Source organism: Chionomys nivalis, chromosome 10, assembly GCF_950005125.1.
Source record: "Chionomys nivalis chromosome 10, mChiNiv1.1, whole genome shotgun sequence".
In the NCBI taxonomy this organism is placed as follows: Eukaryota; Metazoa; Chordata; class Mammalia; order Rodentia; family Cricetidae; genus Chionomys; species Chionomys nivalis.
In genome coordinates this window covers 40,028,393-40,043,622 of record NC_080095.1, presented here as the reverse complement: position 1 = coordinate 40,043,622, position 15,230 = coordinate 40,028,393, and the positions used below count along the sequence as shown (strand labels likewise).

At 51.1% G+C, this 15,230-nt stretch overlaps 1 protein-coding gene across 1 annotated transcript in view; it reads right to left on the bottom strand.

Moving 5' to 3' along the window:
* Ltbp2 (latent transforming growth factor beta binding protein 2) overlaps positions 1-12,445 on the bottom strand; it is an 85,911-nt gene extending 73,466 nt beyond the window's left edge. The window contains 2 exon segments of the mRNA XM_057782605.1: positions 4,581-4,651; positions 11,729-12,445. Coding sequence (XP_057638588.1) covers positions 4,581-4,651; positions 11,729-12,210 — 553 coding nt within the window. The 5' untranslated portion in view covers positions 12,211-12,445.
* Between the last annotated feature and the right edge of the window lie 2,785 nt (positions 12,446-15,230).

Sequence of the window (15,230 nt, the reverse complement as noted above, 5' to 3'; positions counted from 1 at the left end):
GCAGAAGGCCAGCTGATGCATTCAGGGATAACGGAAGGAGCAGCCAGCAGACTTCTGCAGACATCCAGAGTGGATCACCGCGGACACCCAAGACCTGGAAGGCATCGTAGTGAGGCATGCACAGTCCACACAGGACTTGAGAAGTGAAGACAAGCAGGGTGTGGCAAGGAATGATGACGAGCAAGAGCAAGAAAGTGGCCCATGTGCCCCTAGCTGTCTGGGATGCCATTTCAAACGGGAGCAAAAACTGACTCGGGGGAGAGAATGCATGAGCTCATTTGCACAAAGCGGGGTTGGGATGTCAGGGAGGCAACCACGACAGACACTGAATAGGCAGCAGACTCAGGAGCCTGGGACCAAGAGAGAAGTCTGGCTGGGAGTGTCTATACACATGGGCTAGTGGCACCAAGACATTGTCTACATCTATGAGAAAGCAGACCGCTCCAGGGGGCAGTGCAGCCAGAAAGAAAAGAGGAGGGCTGGAAAAGTCCTGGCAAACCTGTCATTTAGTAGCAGGTACAGAAGCTGCAGTCAGCGGCGTGCATGCGGAGGACAATAGTGGGTGCAGAGGGAGCCAGCGCCTGACTTCGGGAAGCTCCTGGCTGAGGACATCTCATAATACAAAAAGCCTCACGGGAAATACATACTCGCCACGAAGAGTAAAGTACCCTACATGACATCATCCGGGGGCTGTGTATTTCTTCCTACTTGGGTCTCCACTGAGTTCCCATGATATCTTTTGTCTCCTCCCATCTTCCTCTCCACCAGTCCCTAACGACTTCTGTGTAGCTGTCCTCACGTGTGAGTCTTCTGCAGGTGTGAGATGGGTGGAATCAGACGAGCACCCTGAGGGAAGCCAAGTAGAACCCAGAAAAAGAGAAAGAGGATCCTTGTAGAACTGGAATAAGAACCAGAAGGAATAGTGTCCCAGTGCCTATCACACAATGCAGAGGCTTCAGACCAAGAAGTTGGGAGCAAATGCACACCAGACCTCCAGCGCCAGGTCCCCTGAGCAGCAGGGAGAGTGTCTGGGAGAGCGGACAGAAGTTTGAAAACAGAAAGGGATGTGTCACCTTAGCCCGGGAAAGGCATTGTGCCACACAGAGGTACACCATGCTGGGGACAGCGAGATAACCCCTGTCCTCAGAAATCAAAGCCAAAATGACAGCTCCGTGTCAAGAACCTAGAGAATACAACAGACCATGAATGAAATGTTTGACCTAAGTTACTTCATTTGTTCCTTACAACTCTGGAAGGGAGCAGTTATTGTTTGTCGCAGAGCTCAGAAGAGGACACTGAGACACAGTCTGAGCAGCTTGTCCAGAGTCACACACCCACCAAGCGGGTCTCTAGCATAGGCTCTGCTGACTGTTCCAAACACCATATGTCTAGCCATGCGCTGGGCTGTCTGCACAGCTGCTCACTTAGCAGAAAGAATGGGGGTAAGAGCTGGAGACTGCTGAACCCCCACTCCCTGGTTTGGACAACTGTCCAGGTTCATCTGCATACGCGGGGGTGGGGATCCAAGCCAGCCTCAAGAGTCATTGTATTAAAATGCAGGCTTAGCCGGGCGGTGGTGGCGGCGCATGCCTTTAATCCCAGCACTTGGGAGGCAGAGGTAGGCGGATCTCTGTGAGTTCGAGACCAGCCTGGTCTACAAGAGCTAGTTCCAGGACAGGCTCCAAAGCCACAGAGAAACCCTGTCTCGAAAAACCAAAAAAATAAAATAAAATAAAATGCAGGCTTATACAAATCTCTGTGAGTTTGAAACCTGCCTGGTCTATAGAGAGAGTTCCAGGACAGCCAAGGACAGCTAAGGCTACACAGAGAAACTCTGTCTCAACAAACAAATGAAAAACCAGGAATAAGATGGCTCAGTGGTTAAGAGCTCTGCCTGCTCTTCCAAAGGTCCTGAGTTCAATTCCCAGCAACCACATGGAGGCTCACAACCATTTGCAATGAGATTTGGTGCCCTCTTCTGGCTGCAGGGATACACTGTGTACATAATAAACAAATAAAATTAACACACACACACACACACACAAAAAAAAAAAACAACCCTGGGAATATAAAGGACTTATGGTGACCTGGCATACTGTGAGAATTATAGATTGTATTGCTGTTAATGCCAAAGACAAGCCTGTGTAAGTTGTCATACACTGTGTGACTAAGACTCAACTAGAAAGGAACCTGGTGACTTACCCAAGGATCTAACACTAGGGTTTGAACATCCATCTCCTTAGACCTGATACCAGAATCTAAAGCATAGACTCTTAACCTTGAACCTTATTACAAGAGTTGGGGTCTAGAGATGGGCCCCTCTTCAGTCACTGTAGGGTCCTCCCCAGAGCAGCCCCAGACCCTGTGTATTCAAGTCAAGATAGGAAAGCTGGGGCAGGCTCTGAGCCTCTTCCCCAGTTGTGTGTAGACAGAGATGAGCTAGTGTGAGAAAACCAAAGACTCTCCTCAAACCAGCAGCGGTAAACAGGACAGTCACCTCACATCCTGCTGCCTTTGCCCTCAGCCAGCTGCCTCCACAGACACGTAAACACATGAATCATGCAAAACTGGCAAGGCCACAGAAAAAAGGCAGATACCAAAACCAAGGGAGGAAACGGTGGCCCAATTCCAGACCCCACCAAGGTAGAGAGAGGAACTGGGGACGCAGCAATGTGGTAGCCAGAGACACAGCAGCCCCGAGATTCCAATGACTCTGGGAGAAGGGAACAGACTAGCCGGAGTGGTGGCATAGTGTGTTAGGACTTAGGATTGCTTCTGTGAGTGAAGAGAGGGGCCAGGAAGAGGTGGCAGTTGAGCCAGGACCAGCACTTCTAAACACAGAGAATAAATTGAGTTCTTGATACATTATATCTATATCTATATATCTATATCTATATATAATATATCTGGGGAGCCAGAAAAGAATCCAAGTTCTCCACATGGTTTGGGGTCCAAAACTGAAATGGGGTTATGTCAGACACTCCTTCTTTTCTTCTCTCATCTCTCACCTGCCTGGAAGTCACCCCATGTGGACGAAATTGCTAGTACAGAATCTTGAACATTCTCTGGCATGGCCTCTCCCCATCCCTAAGGGCAGCTGCATAGATGGGAGGGGGCAATAAGGAGCTCCTGGGGAAGTACAGAGCCAGCTGTCAGGGTTGGGAGTTAAGAGCGCTACATTCTACACAGCCCTGGGCCCGGTTGTCCAGGGCCAACACCCCGTCGCTCACGTGGTTTTTATTAGGCTCATTAGCAGCAAAATAGCAACAAGCAAACAACATAGGGACCAACTAATTACCACACAGCTCTTCAGCGGGAAGCCCTCTTCAAGTCGGGAAGAGCTGCCAGCCTATAGCCTGGTCCGAGAGTTAGAGGACAGGTTTGGGAGTGTGTGTGTGGCCTAACCAAGCTGGATGGAGAAATAATGGGGGTACGGGTCCCTACACATCCTCCAGCAACACCCTCTGAGACACGAGAGTGCACACACGCTTGGTCCTAGACACTCTGCACTCACCCAACCTCAAGTTCCCAGTGTTGAAACTATAGTTTGGCAAAGAAAAATACTGGAAAATCACAAGTGAGTTAGAAACAGCCTGTAGGTCTGCAGGGTTTGAGTGCGACCAGGCCCAGACCCCTCAGGCATCTGGGCAGAAGCTCACTCCCCATGAGGCTGCCTGTTCCAGTCAACCCGAGCCTCAAACTACCAGCCAAAGGCTGCCTGCATAGACTGAGCTCTCTGGAACGTATCAATCTCCTTCTCCCACCTTGAACTTCAGACATCGCCCAGAGTCCCCAGGGACTACACTATCCTCCCCTGCGCTCTGATGCAGAGGGAGGCCCAGGGCAGGTACCTGGCAGCAGGGCATAAGTCGCTCCCTGGAGTCAGGAGTTATCCGAGCTCCATTCTACTTCTGCCACCGCCTGACTTGTTTCCTCATCTACCAAGGGGGAAGGTTCAGCACAGTTTGTGTAAAATGGATGCTGTAAAAGTATTGGCTCTTGCCACTGCCTCTGACATTAATGGCGGCATGGGTCATGGCTCTCCCACCCTTGAGTGAAGGGTCGGCCTAGAAGTTCTGACTCTTCCTGCCTCCATCCTTGGTCTCCACATAACTAAGAGGATTTCTTTCTTTCTCAACATTTAAGACAGCTTGGCAGGTTTCAGAGTAATCTGAGAGAAGGCTGTTCTGAAAACCAACTCAGAACCTTTTTTGATCATCCTAGTACCAGATCTGCCTGATAGGCCAGGATTGTGGGCCAGGGGTCAGGGCAGAGGTGGCTTCCCACAGCCCACACTGAGAATGGTGCCCCTCTCCCGACAGAGGTATTTTCTGCAGACCACAAACATGGGGGCCAGAAGAAGGAAATGTAGGAAGTTTAAAACGTGAGTGGGAATCTGCTTTGAGCAAGTTTCCGTCTGGAAACTCTAAGTCTCCCTTCTACTACACACCGCCTCCACTCTGAAGACCCGCTGCATCCTCAAAAGGAAGCCAAGGAAGACCTGTCTGCTCCATGTCCTGGAGTTCTCATCCAGCTCCACCTCAAGAGCAAGACAGGTGGATGGGACAGGAGATACTCACGTTTGATACAGTGGTTGGTGCTGTTTGATGTCGTCCATCCTGGGCAGCACTGTCCCCCGCAGACATTTCTCCTGTGGAGTCGCCAGAGCAAAGTTAACACAAGGATGCTCAGAGCCGGGACTTTTCACACAGCCCCCTTTAGGCAGGACTTGGAGGAGTAGTTAGAGGCTGGGAAGACTGTCCCCATTCCACGACCACTATGGCGTGCCAAAGACCAAAGTTGCATCTTGCCCCTGCCATTCCCTGTATACCTCTGGGAAGCCTCAGTCTCTCCATCTGCGCAATGGAGAAAATACCTGCCTTGCTGAGTGACTGATGGGTGAGAAGAGGTGTCTAGAACCCAGTACCCAGAAGTCAATACAGAGCAGGGCATGGTGGTACCCTGACAGGACTGGGCAACACCTCATCTCAAACAATCAACACACACACGCACACACACAGTAACAAGGACAAGTTAAACAAGTCCAGAGAGATTCAATCATTTGCCAAAGCCATGTGATCGTCAAGTACCAGAGCCCAGTTCAAATCTAGCCTGGCAGGCTAGTGGGTAACTCGGTTCGAGAGAGAGCTTGCCTAGTCGGGTTGGAGGCCCTGGGTTCTATCCAGAACACCAAAACCAAAACCTCTGAGTTGGTCGAATTCTAAACCAGGCTCCAAGTCGGCAATGCTTCTCACCAAAAGCCACACACTGTGCTCTGTGCCTGCCAGTGCTGACAAGGAAGTCGTATATCAACAGTCTTGAGGTTATGGATGCTTGTCACCGTCCCACGAATCCAAACCAGGAGGAGTAGAGACCTGGGCAGCTCCATATGCGATCAGACTGACGGCTAAGAGGGAGACTAAAGAAACAGCGCTCTTGAGTCACTGTTTAAGAAAGACTCCCAGCGTGATAGCTGGTAGGAGAAGGGACGTAATGAAGCCACCTCTGTCCAACCAGCAGTTTTCACTCAGGAACGACAATGGAACGTAGTGTATGGGGGATACACCTGGCCCTGAAACCTTCATGAGACCTTAACTTTGGGTCCTGGTGGGACACTCACTCCACTTGTGCAAACGTTGGCATCAGGAGTCTGGTGAGAGCCACCAGTACCAGAAGATTCTCCAGCCCAAGATCTCCATCTGCAGATCCGCCATAACCACACAAGGGAAACGCCCCCAAGAGGGAGTGCCCCCAGACAAGGGAAACGCCCCCAAGAGGGAGTGCCCCCAGACAAGGGAAACGCCCCCAAGAGGGAGTGCCCCCAGACAAGGGAAACGCCCCCAAGAGGGAGTGCCCCCAGACAAGGGAAACGCCCCCAAGAGGGAGTGCCCCAGACAAGGGAAACGCCCCCAAGAGGGAGTGCCCCCAGACAAGGGAAACGCCCCCAAGAGGGAGTGCCCCAGGGAAGATTTCTTTGGACAGGACAGGTGAAGCTGACTCTGACTCCCTGGGCCCAGTATAAGGAGCAGAAATAAGCCAGGGTTGAGTGGGAGGGAGAGGCTGGGGCGCCAAAGGCTGGAGTGGGTGGTCATTCCTGGGATCCTTGGGGCCAAGATGACAAGCATCTGGTGCTGCTTAGGAAATTGTTTGACATTTGAGTGGACCCCAAAGCTTGTGCGGTTGTGAGAGTAATACAAAGAATTCAAAATAAATTCCTAAAGACTGCAAAGGCTGAGCCCATTCCTGGCCCTTGGGCCCAATGTTGTGGGGCACGGCCTCCCAGGGAGCTTTCAGAATGTCCCGCTGGCCAAGAGCATTGTCGTGCTGGCTACCTCTTCCAGAACGGTCCTGGTTCCACAAGGCTCTCCTCCCAATCAAGGCCGAAGCCTCTGGGCCCCAAGGAGAGTTGCCCCGCCCCCTACCCCGCTCCCAGACCTAGGGCTTTCCGGTATAGACCCAGGTAGAAGCGGAAAACAGTCCACTTATTTGGAAGTAGTGACAAGCATCTTTGCGGCCTGGGAGGTCTTTGAGAGAAAACAGGCTGTGTGCCCTGGGAGTTTTCTAAAAAACCAGCGCCTGTGGGAACCCAGGACAAACCAAGGAGTCTACTTGGCTGGGAACAAATCCTGCCAAGAGGCCCCCTGAGCCACGCATCACCCCAGATGCTCTCAGGATGGCTTCACAGCTAAGAGTAGGAGGTCAGCAGTCAGGTCTGCCTTGCCAGCCTACAGAGGAGCAGAGGGATGTCAGAACCAAAGGAGAGACTGGTCGGAATCAAAGGCCGTCAGCAGCAGGAACGGGATGGCCCTGGGAGGGTACTGAAAGGAGGTTCAGATACTCACTGGACATCTGCGAGAATCTCACAGGTCCAACCAGGAGAGCCGTTTGGAGGTGATTATCCCCCTGTATGAGGCTCCTCTGACAAGTGTCTGGCTCTCACTGTCATCATTTAGTAGCGGTGGCTCATGCCACTAGGGTCCACCTCTGTTCTCAAAGGTTCTTTCCTCTGCAGGCTGACACAGTGCCTAACACATGGTATACATTAAATACTTCTTTTAGTCACAGTCACCCGGTCCAGAGCTCCCTCGGAAGTGGCCTGAGCAATGCCAAGGGTAGGAAAGAGGATGTTAGGTTTCTATGACCAGGAAACTTAGCATTACTGACTCCCACGGCAAGGAAGTGATTTCCTGTTCCATGATTTTCCTAACCTACTTAGGCAGGGAGCAGGTCTCCATCTAGGTCCTCAAGCTGGATCCTGTCCCTAGACACAGCCAGTCCACTTCTCCGTAGAGAGCAGAAGCCTCGGGATTCAGCTTCCAGAACAACAGCTGGTGCCTGACCAAAACTGGAAAGCTTCTTTTTTTTATTTCAAATTTTCCTACATTTATTTTCTCTTTTTGCAAATAGTACTGTTTTTAACTTGCAATAATGATATAAAGTTTTCTTTTAATTATGGATTTATTTATGCAGAAAAATGAGTCAGGCTCTGTTTGTAATGGCAAAAAAATGTAATTCATCTAAACATCCAGAAACAGGAGGATAGATAAATAAACTGTGGTATATTTAGACAAAGGAACAATATACAACAGTTAAAATGAATAAACTTGAGCTGTATATTATCATAGTTAGGTCTCAAAAGGCTAATGAGGAAGGAAAAACATTGTAGGAGAATACAATATGCTATCATTTATCTAAGTTTAAATACTGTGTATTTTATGGATAGTTACATCGGCTGTAATCGTATGAAGCACACACTGGAACTATTTAAATCCAAATTTAACTGCAGAAAGAGGGAGGCAAATTTATAGAGGAAATTTAAGTTAAAAAACTAAAAATAAAATAACTTGTGAGTTCTGTTATTTTAATGTCTTTTAGTATTCATCTAAAACTTCATAATTTACTTCAAAATATATAACATGGAATTCTGTTACTTTAATAATATATTGAGGAATAAAAAGCTGGCAAGATGGCTCACTGGGTCGAAGCACTTGCTGTCAAGCCTGACAACCTGAGTTCAAGCCCTGGAACCCACTTGGTGGAAGAAGATAAAATAAGAGAATATGGAGGAAATACAAAGATGATCTACTATGAGGCTGGTCCAAAAAGCACTGAGCACTGGGAAACAACGGCTTAGTGAGTCTCCTGTAGACTGCTCACCACTGTACCGCAGACATTTAGCACAGTGTCTAGCACATATTTTTATTGATATTTATTGAGCTCTACATTTTTCTTTGCTCCCCTCCCTGCCTCTCCCCTCTCCCCTTCAATACTTCCCCAAGGTCCCCATGCTCCCAATTTACTCAGGAGATCTTGTCTTTTTCTACTTTCTACTTCCCATGTAGATTAGATCTATGTAAGTCTCTCTTAGTGTCCGCATTGTTGTCTAAGTTCTCTGGGATTGTGGTTTGTAGGCTGGCTTTCTTTGCTTTATGTTTGAAAACCACCTATGAGTGAGTACATGTGATAATTGTCTTTCTGTGTCTGGGTTACCTCACTCAAAATAATGTTTTCTAGCTCCATCCATTTTCCTGTAAAATTCAAGCTGTCTTTATTTTTTTCTGCTGTGTAGTACTCCATTGTGTAAATGTACCACATTTTTCTTATCCATTCTTCGGTCGAGGGGCATTTAGGTTGTTTCTAGGTTCTGGCTATGACAAACAAAGCTGCTATAAACATAGTTGAGCACATGTCCTTGTGGCACAATTGAGCATCCTTTGGATATATACCCAAAAGTGGTATTACTGGGTCCTGAGGAAGGTTGTTTCTTAATTTTCTGAGAAATTGCCACACTGACATCCAAAGGGCCTATACCAGCTTGCATTCCCACCAGCAATGCAGGAGTGTTCCCTTTTCCTCACAACCTCTCTGGTGTGGGACAATTCTGTATTCTGACAATTATGTTTTAAATAAACATTGATTGGCCAGTAGCCAGGCAGGAAGTATAGGCAGGACAACCAGACAGGAAGTAGAGGTGGGGCAATGAGAACAGAAGTATTCTGGGAAGGAGGAAGCCCATTTCCCCCGAGTCCTACCCAGACACTGAAGAAGCAGGATGTGACCTGCCCCGCTGAAAAAGGTACTGAGCCATGTGGCTAACATATACTAGAATAATGGACTAATATAAGTTATAAGAGTTAATAAGAAGCCTGAGCTATTGGGCCAAGCAGTGTTTTAATGAATACAGTTTCTGTGTGATTATTTCGGTGCTAAGCTATCTGGGTGGCCAGGGCAACAAGCATGCCCTCATGTTACACCTCTCCAGCATAAGTTGTCATCAGTGTTTTTGATTTTGGCCATTCTTACAGGTATAAGATGGAATCTCAGAGCTGTTTTGATTTGCATTTCTCTGATGACTAAGGATGTTGAACATTTCCTTAAGTGTCTTTCAGCCATTTTAGATTCCTCTGTTGAGCGTTCTCTGTTTAGGTCTGTACTCCATTTTTTGTTGGATTATAACACATTTTTTAAAAAATACCCACTACATCAAAAATTCCATAAGGACAGGGTTTATCTGTCTTGTCCACTGTTATACCCCCAGGGTCCAGCATAGAGCATATTGAAGGAGTTAAAAAAAAAAAGTCTCAAGGAGCGATGGTGTGCAGTTCTACATTCCACCAGTAGATGGCACTTGGTTCCTGCTCTGACTTTTACACAATGGCCAGAACGGACATGGATTGAGGAAGTTAAGAAATAATTTTGTCATTCAGCCCCTCCCCAGGGGTTGAATGGTATTCCAAAAGAACTCATTATCTACTAAATGTGCAGGAGACAAAACTGAGGAGCCAACTCCAGCACAGGTGTGTGTCTGTGGATACAGCAGGTGCCTGTAGGTGGCACCTAGCTGCTTACATACCTGTGCCCATCCACCAGCTTTGTCTTGGTGACAATCTGCTTTGCTTAACTTTATGACTTCTAACAGCAACTTTCCAACACACACGCACCCCACACACACACACAAACACACTCACCCATAATGCCTACAGTAAAAACTTCCCTATGACAGCCCAAATGTCATCCCTAGCCTAAGCCCCTGAGTTTCCTATACCCTGAGCAAATGCTAACGGTGAAAAGCCTTCTTCTAAGGCAGTGTTAAGCCAGTCTGACATGCCATCTACAGGTGTCACTCTGGCCATCTCCTTCCTCATGTTTTCTACTGACCCCCAGGGGTCCCAGGTCACAGTGTCTCTTCTCTGAGCCTCTCCACTACATTGTACTGCTCCATTGCACTTAGCAAACCCTTCCAGTGCTTTTAGAAAGGCGCTCACCAGCACGTACTGTTCATGATTTTAAGTATCTCGGCGTTGGATTCTGTGGGTCCCCGCCTCCTTTCCCAGGCTCAGCAATATGTAATCAGGCAGTTGCTGGCACAAGTCAGGAGAGTGGAGAAAGCGGAAACAGGGCAGATGTCCCATTAACTCTCCTTGAAGGGAGCCACTTGGCAGCATGCAGATCTGTGCCCTGCAGACTTTGGGCTAGGCCTCCGAAAGGCAGCAAGGGAGTCAGTCCATTTACACTCAGGGAAGGCCAGCTATGTGCAGGCGCTGATCTGCTGGGAACACAACCCTGCTTTTATAGAACCCGTAGAAGTGAACACATACGCAGAAATAGAAATGTATAAATGGGGGCTCTAAGGAAGCGTAGGTGAGGGCAGAGAAGGGACGAGACCCGGTGAATTCTGCAGAAGTATAGAGAAAGAGCGCTGCATCCAAGGAGAACAGTGTGTGCAAGGTCCAGGAAGCAGAAACTCCCCGGAGTGGAACTAGGGGCCCAAGCATCCGGACTGCTTGCTACCTGGGACTAAAACCAACAGGTAAATCAGGCTCAAGCCAATGGCTGCCAAAGCCCCTCCTAGCCTTACCAATGACACCCTGCCCAGTCCGGCACTGCCAGGCTACCGGTGCCTTCATTCCAGAAACACCTGGATCCTCAGGTAAGATCCCCGACCATTGTAATTCTGGGCAGGGTGTTGTTGGGGCGGAGGAGGGGGGAGCCTCCTTCTGTGGTAATAGAGTCCAAGATCCGCGGCAAGTGGGTGGTACAAAATAATTATTTGAAGAGTTGGAGAGAGACTTGTACATTAAAAAGTGTACAAATAGTGCTGACACAGAGACTCACTGGCACATAGACCCAGTCCCTCACACAGCGTCGGGGCGGCCTTTCCCTCCAAAGAACGCCTAAGCCCATGCCTAAGCCCTCTGCGAGTCCCAGCAGCCCCTGAGCCCGGACCATACACTTGTCTTGGCGCGCCGGCTCTCTGTCAGCCCCTTCCTGGAGAAGCATCTGTCTTCGCGCCCTGGTGTCCCCATTTCCCCGCCCAAATCCTCCACCTACTGGGCTCCCTGAGCCAGTTTAACCTTCTCTGGGCCTCCAGAACCCAGAGCGCCCACCCAACTGCTTGCTCCCCAACGGCCGATCTTGGCAATGTTGCCTGTCACGGAGCTGATTAGCCCAGCACAGAATGAGCTAGAAACGCACAAGAATTTAACGTCGGGGTTCCGGACGAGCTGGTGTCCAAGGGAAAGGATAGTAGATTTATTTTTTTTCCCCAAAACTTTTTGAAAGCTGGTTCCGAGCCCCGGCTTTGGAACCTCGGAGCGGTTTCTCTACAGTACTGAGGACAAAGGGGCACAGTTTTCTAACGCCAGTGGTGGCATGACCGTCCGACATCCCCCCCTTCCTGCCGCACGCATCCCTTACTCCCCCCCCCCATCCCCTCTCCAGTGCTCACCCGGTGAGCCGCCCTTGCCGTGCAGCCGCGGGTCGCTGCGGGGTCACCGGGCGCGCGACAGAAGGCGCAGCCCGGGCTGCTGGATGCGGCTGGCCCCGGAGACTGCTTCTTCGGGTCTGGACAGGTGGCTGGACTCGACGCAGCTGTTGGGCACGGGATGGCCTCCTGGCCTCGGCCTCCGCCTCAGCGGGCCTCCTGGGGCCCCGCTGGCCCGGCTGGTTCCACTCCGAGGGCGACAAGCCAGACACCGGAGCATCAGGCTCCCGAAATAGACTGTACACCTTGGCTGCAGCCGCTACGGGGTGGCTGCCCACGGGGCGCCACAACCGATTCACATCCCTGCTAGCTGGTTCGTATCTCCCCACGGAATCCCTTTGGGCATGACCTGTCCCCATCAAGAGAGCCAGAACAAATGGCAAAAAGCTCCTCCAACGCATCCTCAGGATGCGTCCGGAGCAGCGGGCGGTGATCGGAGCCCTCATGGCGCCAGAGAGGCTGCGGAGCTGCGGGCACCGGAGACCTCGCGGGGAGATGCTCTCTATCGTTCGCTCCGTGGACTTGCCTGGCGGCTTGCCCCACCCGTCTAGGGGGGCTCTGAAGGAGCCGACTGGGGGCCAGGGAGTTCCCCGACAAGGACTGTATGGCGTGAGCTGCCTGGGCTGCGCACTGAACCTGAGTCCACTGCACCTCCACGCCCGCTCCCCGCACTGCAGCCGTCTGAAGGGGAACCGGAGGGTTTTATTTTTGGAAACCGCCCTCTGCTTTTTCGTCTCTTTTATCCACGCCATGCCCCCTCCTTGGAGGGACAGCTCGGCCCCCTTATTACGGGAGACAGGAATTCCAGCAACACCCACTTTGGCACCGAGAAGCGAGCGGGCGGCGAGGGGATTAACCCGTGAGGAGCTGCGGGTGACGCAGGGCAGACCCGGGGACTGGAAGGACCATGTATGTCTGCCTGGACAAGTGCACCTGAGCCGCTGATCTCCTGTCTTGAGCAAGCTCAAATTGTCCACCTGTCCTGAATGTATTTCCTGCTCCTGACCTCACGGACTCAGATTTGGAACAAGGCTGCTTTTCAGGCCTGAAGAAGGCTGGGAAGGTACCCAGACCGGAGTAATGGGGACAGAGTCTGAGGCATGCGCGCCTGGTCCCGTCGCTTCCGCCCCTGGCCGCTGGGGGCGCTAGGCGAGAATGCAGGTGTCCCTGGGGCAGCAGCCAGGAGCCGGACACCTATGGGGAAGGTCAACTAGGGGTGCGCGCCCCCTAGTGGAGCTAGCCGCACGCTTAGCAGTCGGGCACGCTCTGCCAGCGGCTTCAGCTCCTTGATCTTAATCAGCTTCCTGGAGCGTCAAGGCTTGGCCTGGACCTGTGGTGAGGATGGCTGCCGCTGGAAGAGGTATTTAGACATGGAGACTCCTGAATAAGGTCACCAAAGAAGGGCATTGCCAAAGAGGGAAATAAGCAGGCCTATGGCCTGTGGGCTCATGGCCCACTCCCTGGACTCCTGTCACAGCCCCTCATTCGGGGGGGGGGGGGGGCGATTCCCCTACGGAGACTAGATGAACCTCTGATTGGTCCCTGACAGGCCTGGTTCTTACATCTTGTATTGAAGGGTACAGGGATGTCGGTTGCCTCCCATTTGAGCACCTTTTCAAATCGGCCATCTTTCTCACCCATGTCTCCTGCCCCAAAGCCTGAAGGCCTTTGGCTGGGGCAAATAAGGCTTTCCTGGAAATGTTTTCACAGCCTACTATCTCTTAGGGAGGCAGAGTAAAAGTGCGCGGGTGGGGCGCACCCCTGACAACTTCCCATACCAGCCTTTCCCTTCCAAAAGCCGAGGAATACTTCGTTGGAGAAGAAAGCCTCAGTACTTGACATCGGCCTACAGAACTCTCCATGCCTGGCTGGCTCTCTGGCCTAGGTGAGCTTATTCTTGCTCAGTATACGGTCCACAGCCTCTGCACTGGCCTTCTCCACAGTCCACCATGGTGCCCACTTCCCTCCCCTCGAGTGTTCACCTCCCAGAGGTCAGGATAGGATCTTCATTTCACCTCCTGGTGCAAATATCACCCGCTAGAGTGGCCCTGTGTGCCACTCAGCTTCCCCCAAGGTTCGCCCCTTACAAAGAGAAATTGTTTCTTTCTGCTCATGTTTTCTGCCCTCAGCTCATTGATTCTATTGCTTTCGGGCCGGTGCTGAAGGAAGGCAAAGGAAGAGGGGAACCTCATGGCAGCCTGGAAGCAAAGAGAGAAACAGGGGGCCAAGGTCCCCGCTGTCCCTTGGAAAGCATGTCCCCAATGATCTAACTTCCTTCCCCTGCTCTCCGCCTCTCCAAGGTCACTCCCCTCCCAACAGTGTTACAAACTAGTCATCAAGCCATGGACACATCTCCTCTGGGGAGAAACGTGAATACCAAACTGTAACATCCCTGAACCCCTAGTCTAGAACAGCCCTTGCACCCCCAAGTCCCCACTGCCTCACTCACATCACCCTGCTCGATCAGCATAGCTCTACCGAGCTGAAATTATCTTACTCTCTGGTGACTTGCGCAGCTGGTTCTTTGGAGGACGGTCAGCCATACCTCTGCCTCTCACCACATAAGATATGTAGCTGTGTGTGTCTACATATGAGCGTGTGCACATGTGTACAGAGGCCATTGAAGGCCTGGAGTATGGGGTTCCCTGGAGCTGGAGCCACCTGATGCGGCTCTGGGAACTGAACTCTGGTCCTCTGGAAGAGCAGCAAGTGCTCTTCATCTCTGAGTGACCTCTTCAGCCCATGCTTCTCTGGTCCTGACACACCTCTGACACACGGTCCTTGGCTTTGCCCATTCCTATAGGATACAAGAACAGTCTGTCACTGAGATCAACTTTTAGACACTAAAGAGCCTGCTCTTGTTCAGGTCAAAGGCTCATTCGATTTAATCAATATCATATCCAATTTAATCCTCTTCCTCTCTCTGCTTCTCCACCTGCAGGCCCTATAGCGGGGAGTCAGAGGTGGGGAGATGGGGCGGGATCTGTTTTCCACTGGTTCTGCTGGGTCAAGCTTCCACAGGAAGTGTCAGAGGAAGAGCAAGAGTCATGTTCGGTAGGTGCTCAAGCATTGGTCAGCTCTTTACATACATGTGGTGGTGGGCGGGGCTTCCACCCTGCACTGTCATAGGCCATTAGTCTCTAACCAACCTCCTGAAGATGCTGGATCCCTTGCCCAAGAGACACTCCAGTGCCTGCCAGGCCAAGCAGTGGTAAGGAGGCCACTTACTTCCCCACCATGGAGACCACCCTAGCCTCACAGCCACGATTCTTCATCGGCAACTTCACAAGAGTCTCGTCATATATGTACTTGCTCAGATACTAAAGATGGATGCTGGGGTCTCCCAAGAACTTTGTGCTGTGCCTTGGCACAGGGAAGTGCCTGTAACCGCCAGCGATTGTCCAGGTCCCAGAGGAAGGACAGCTGGGAGGAGTTACAGTGGTCTCCTCTTCTGGCAGGTGATGCC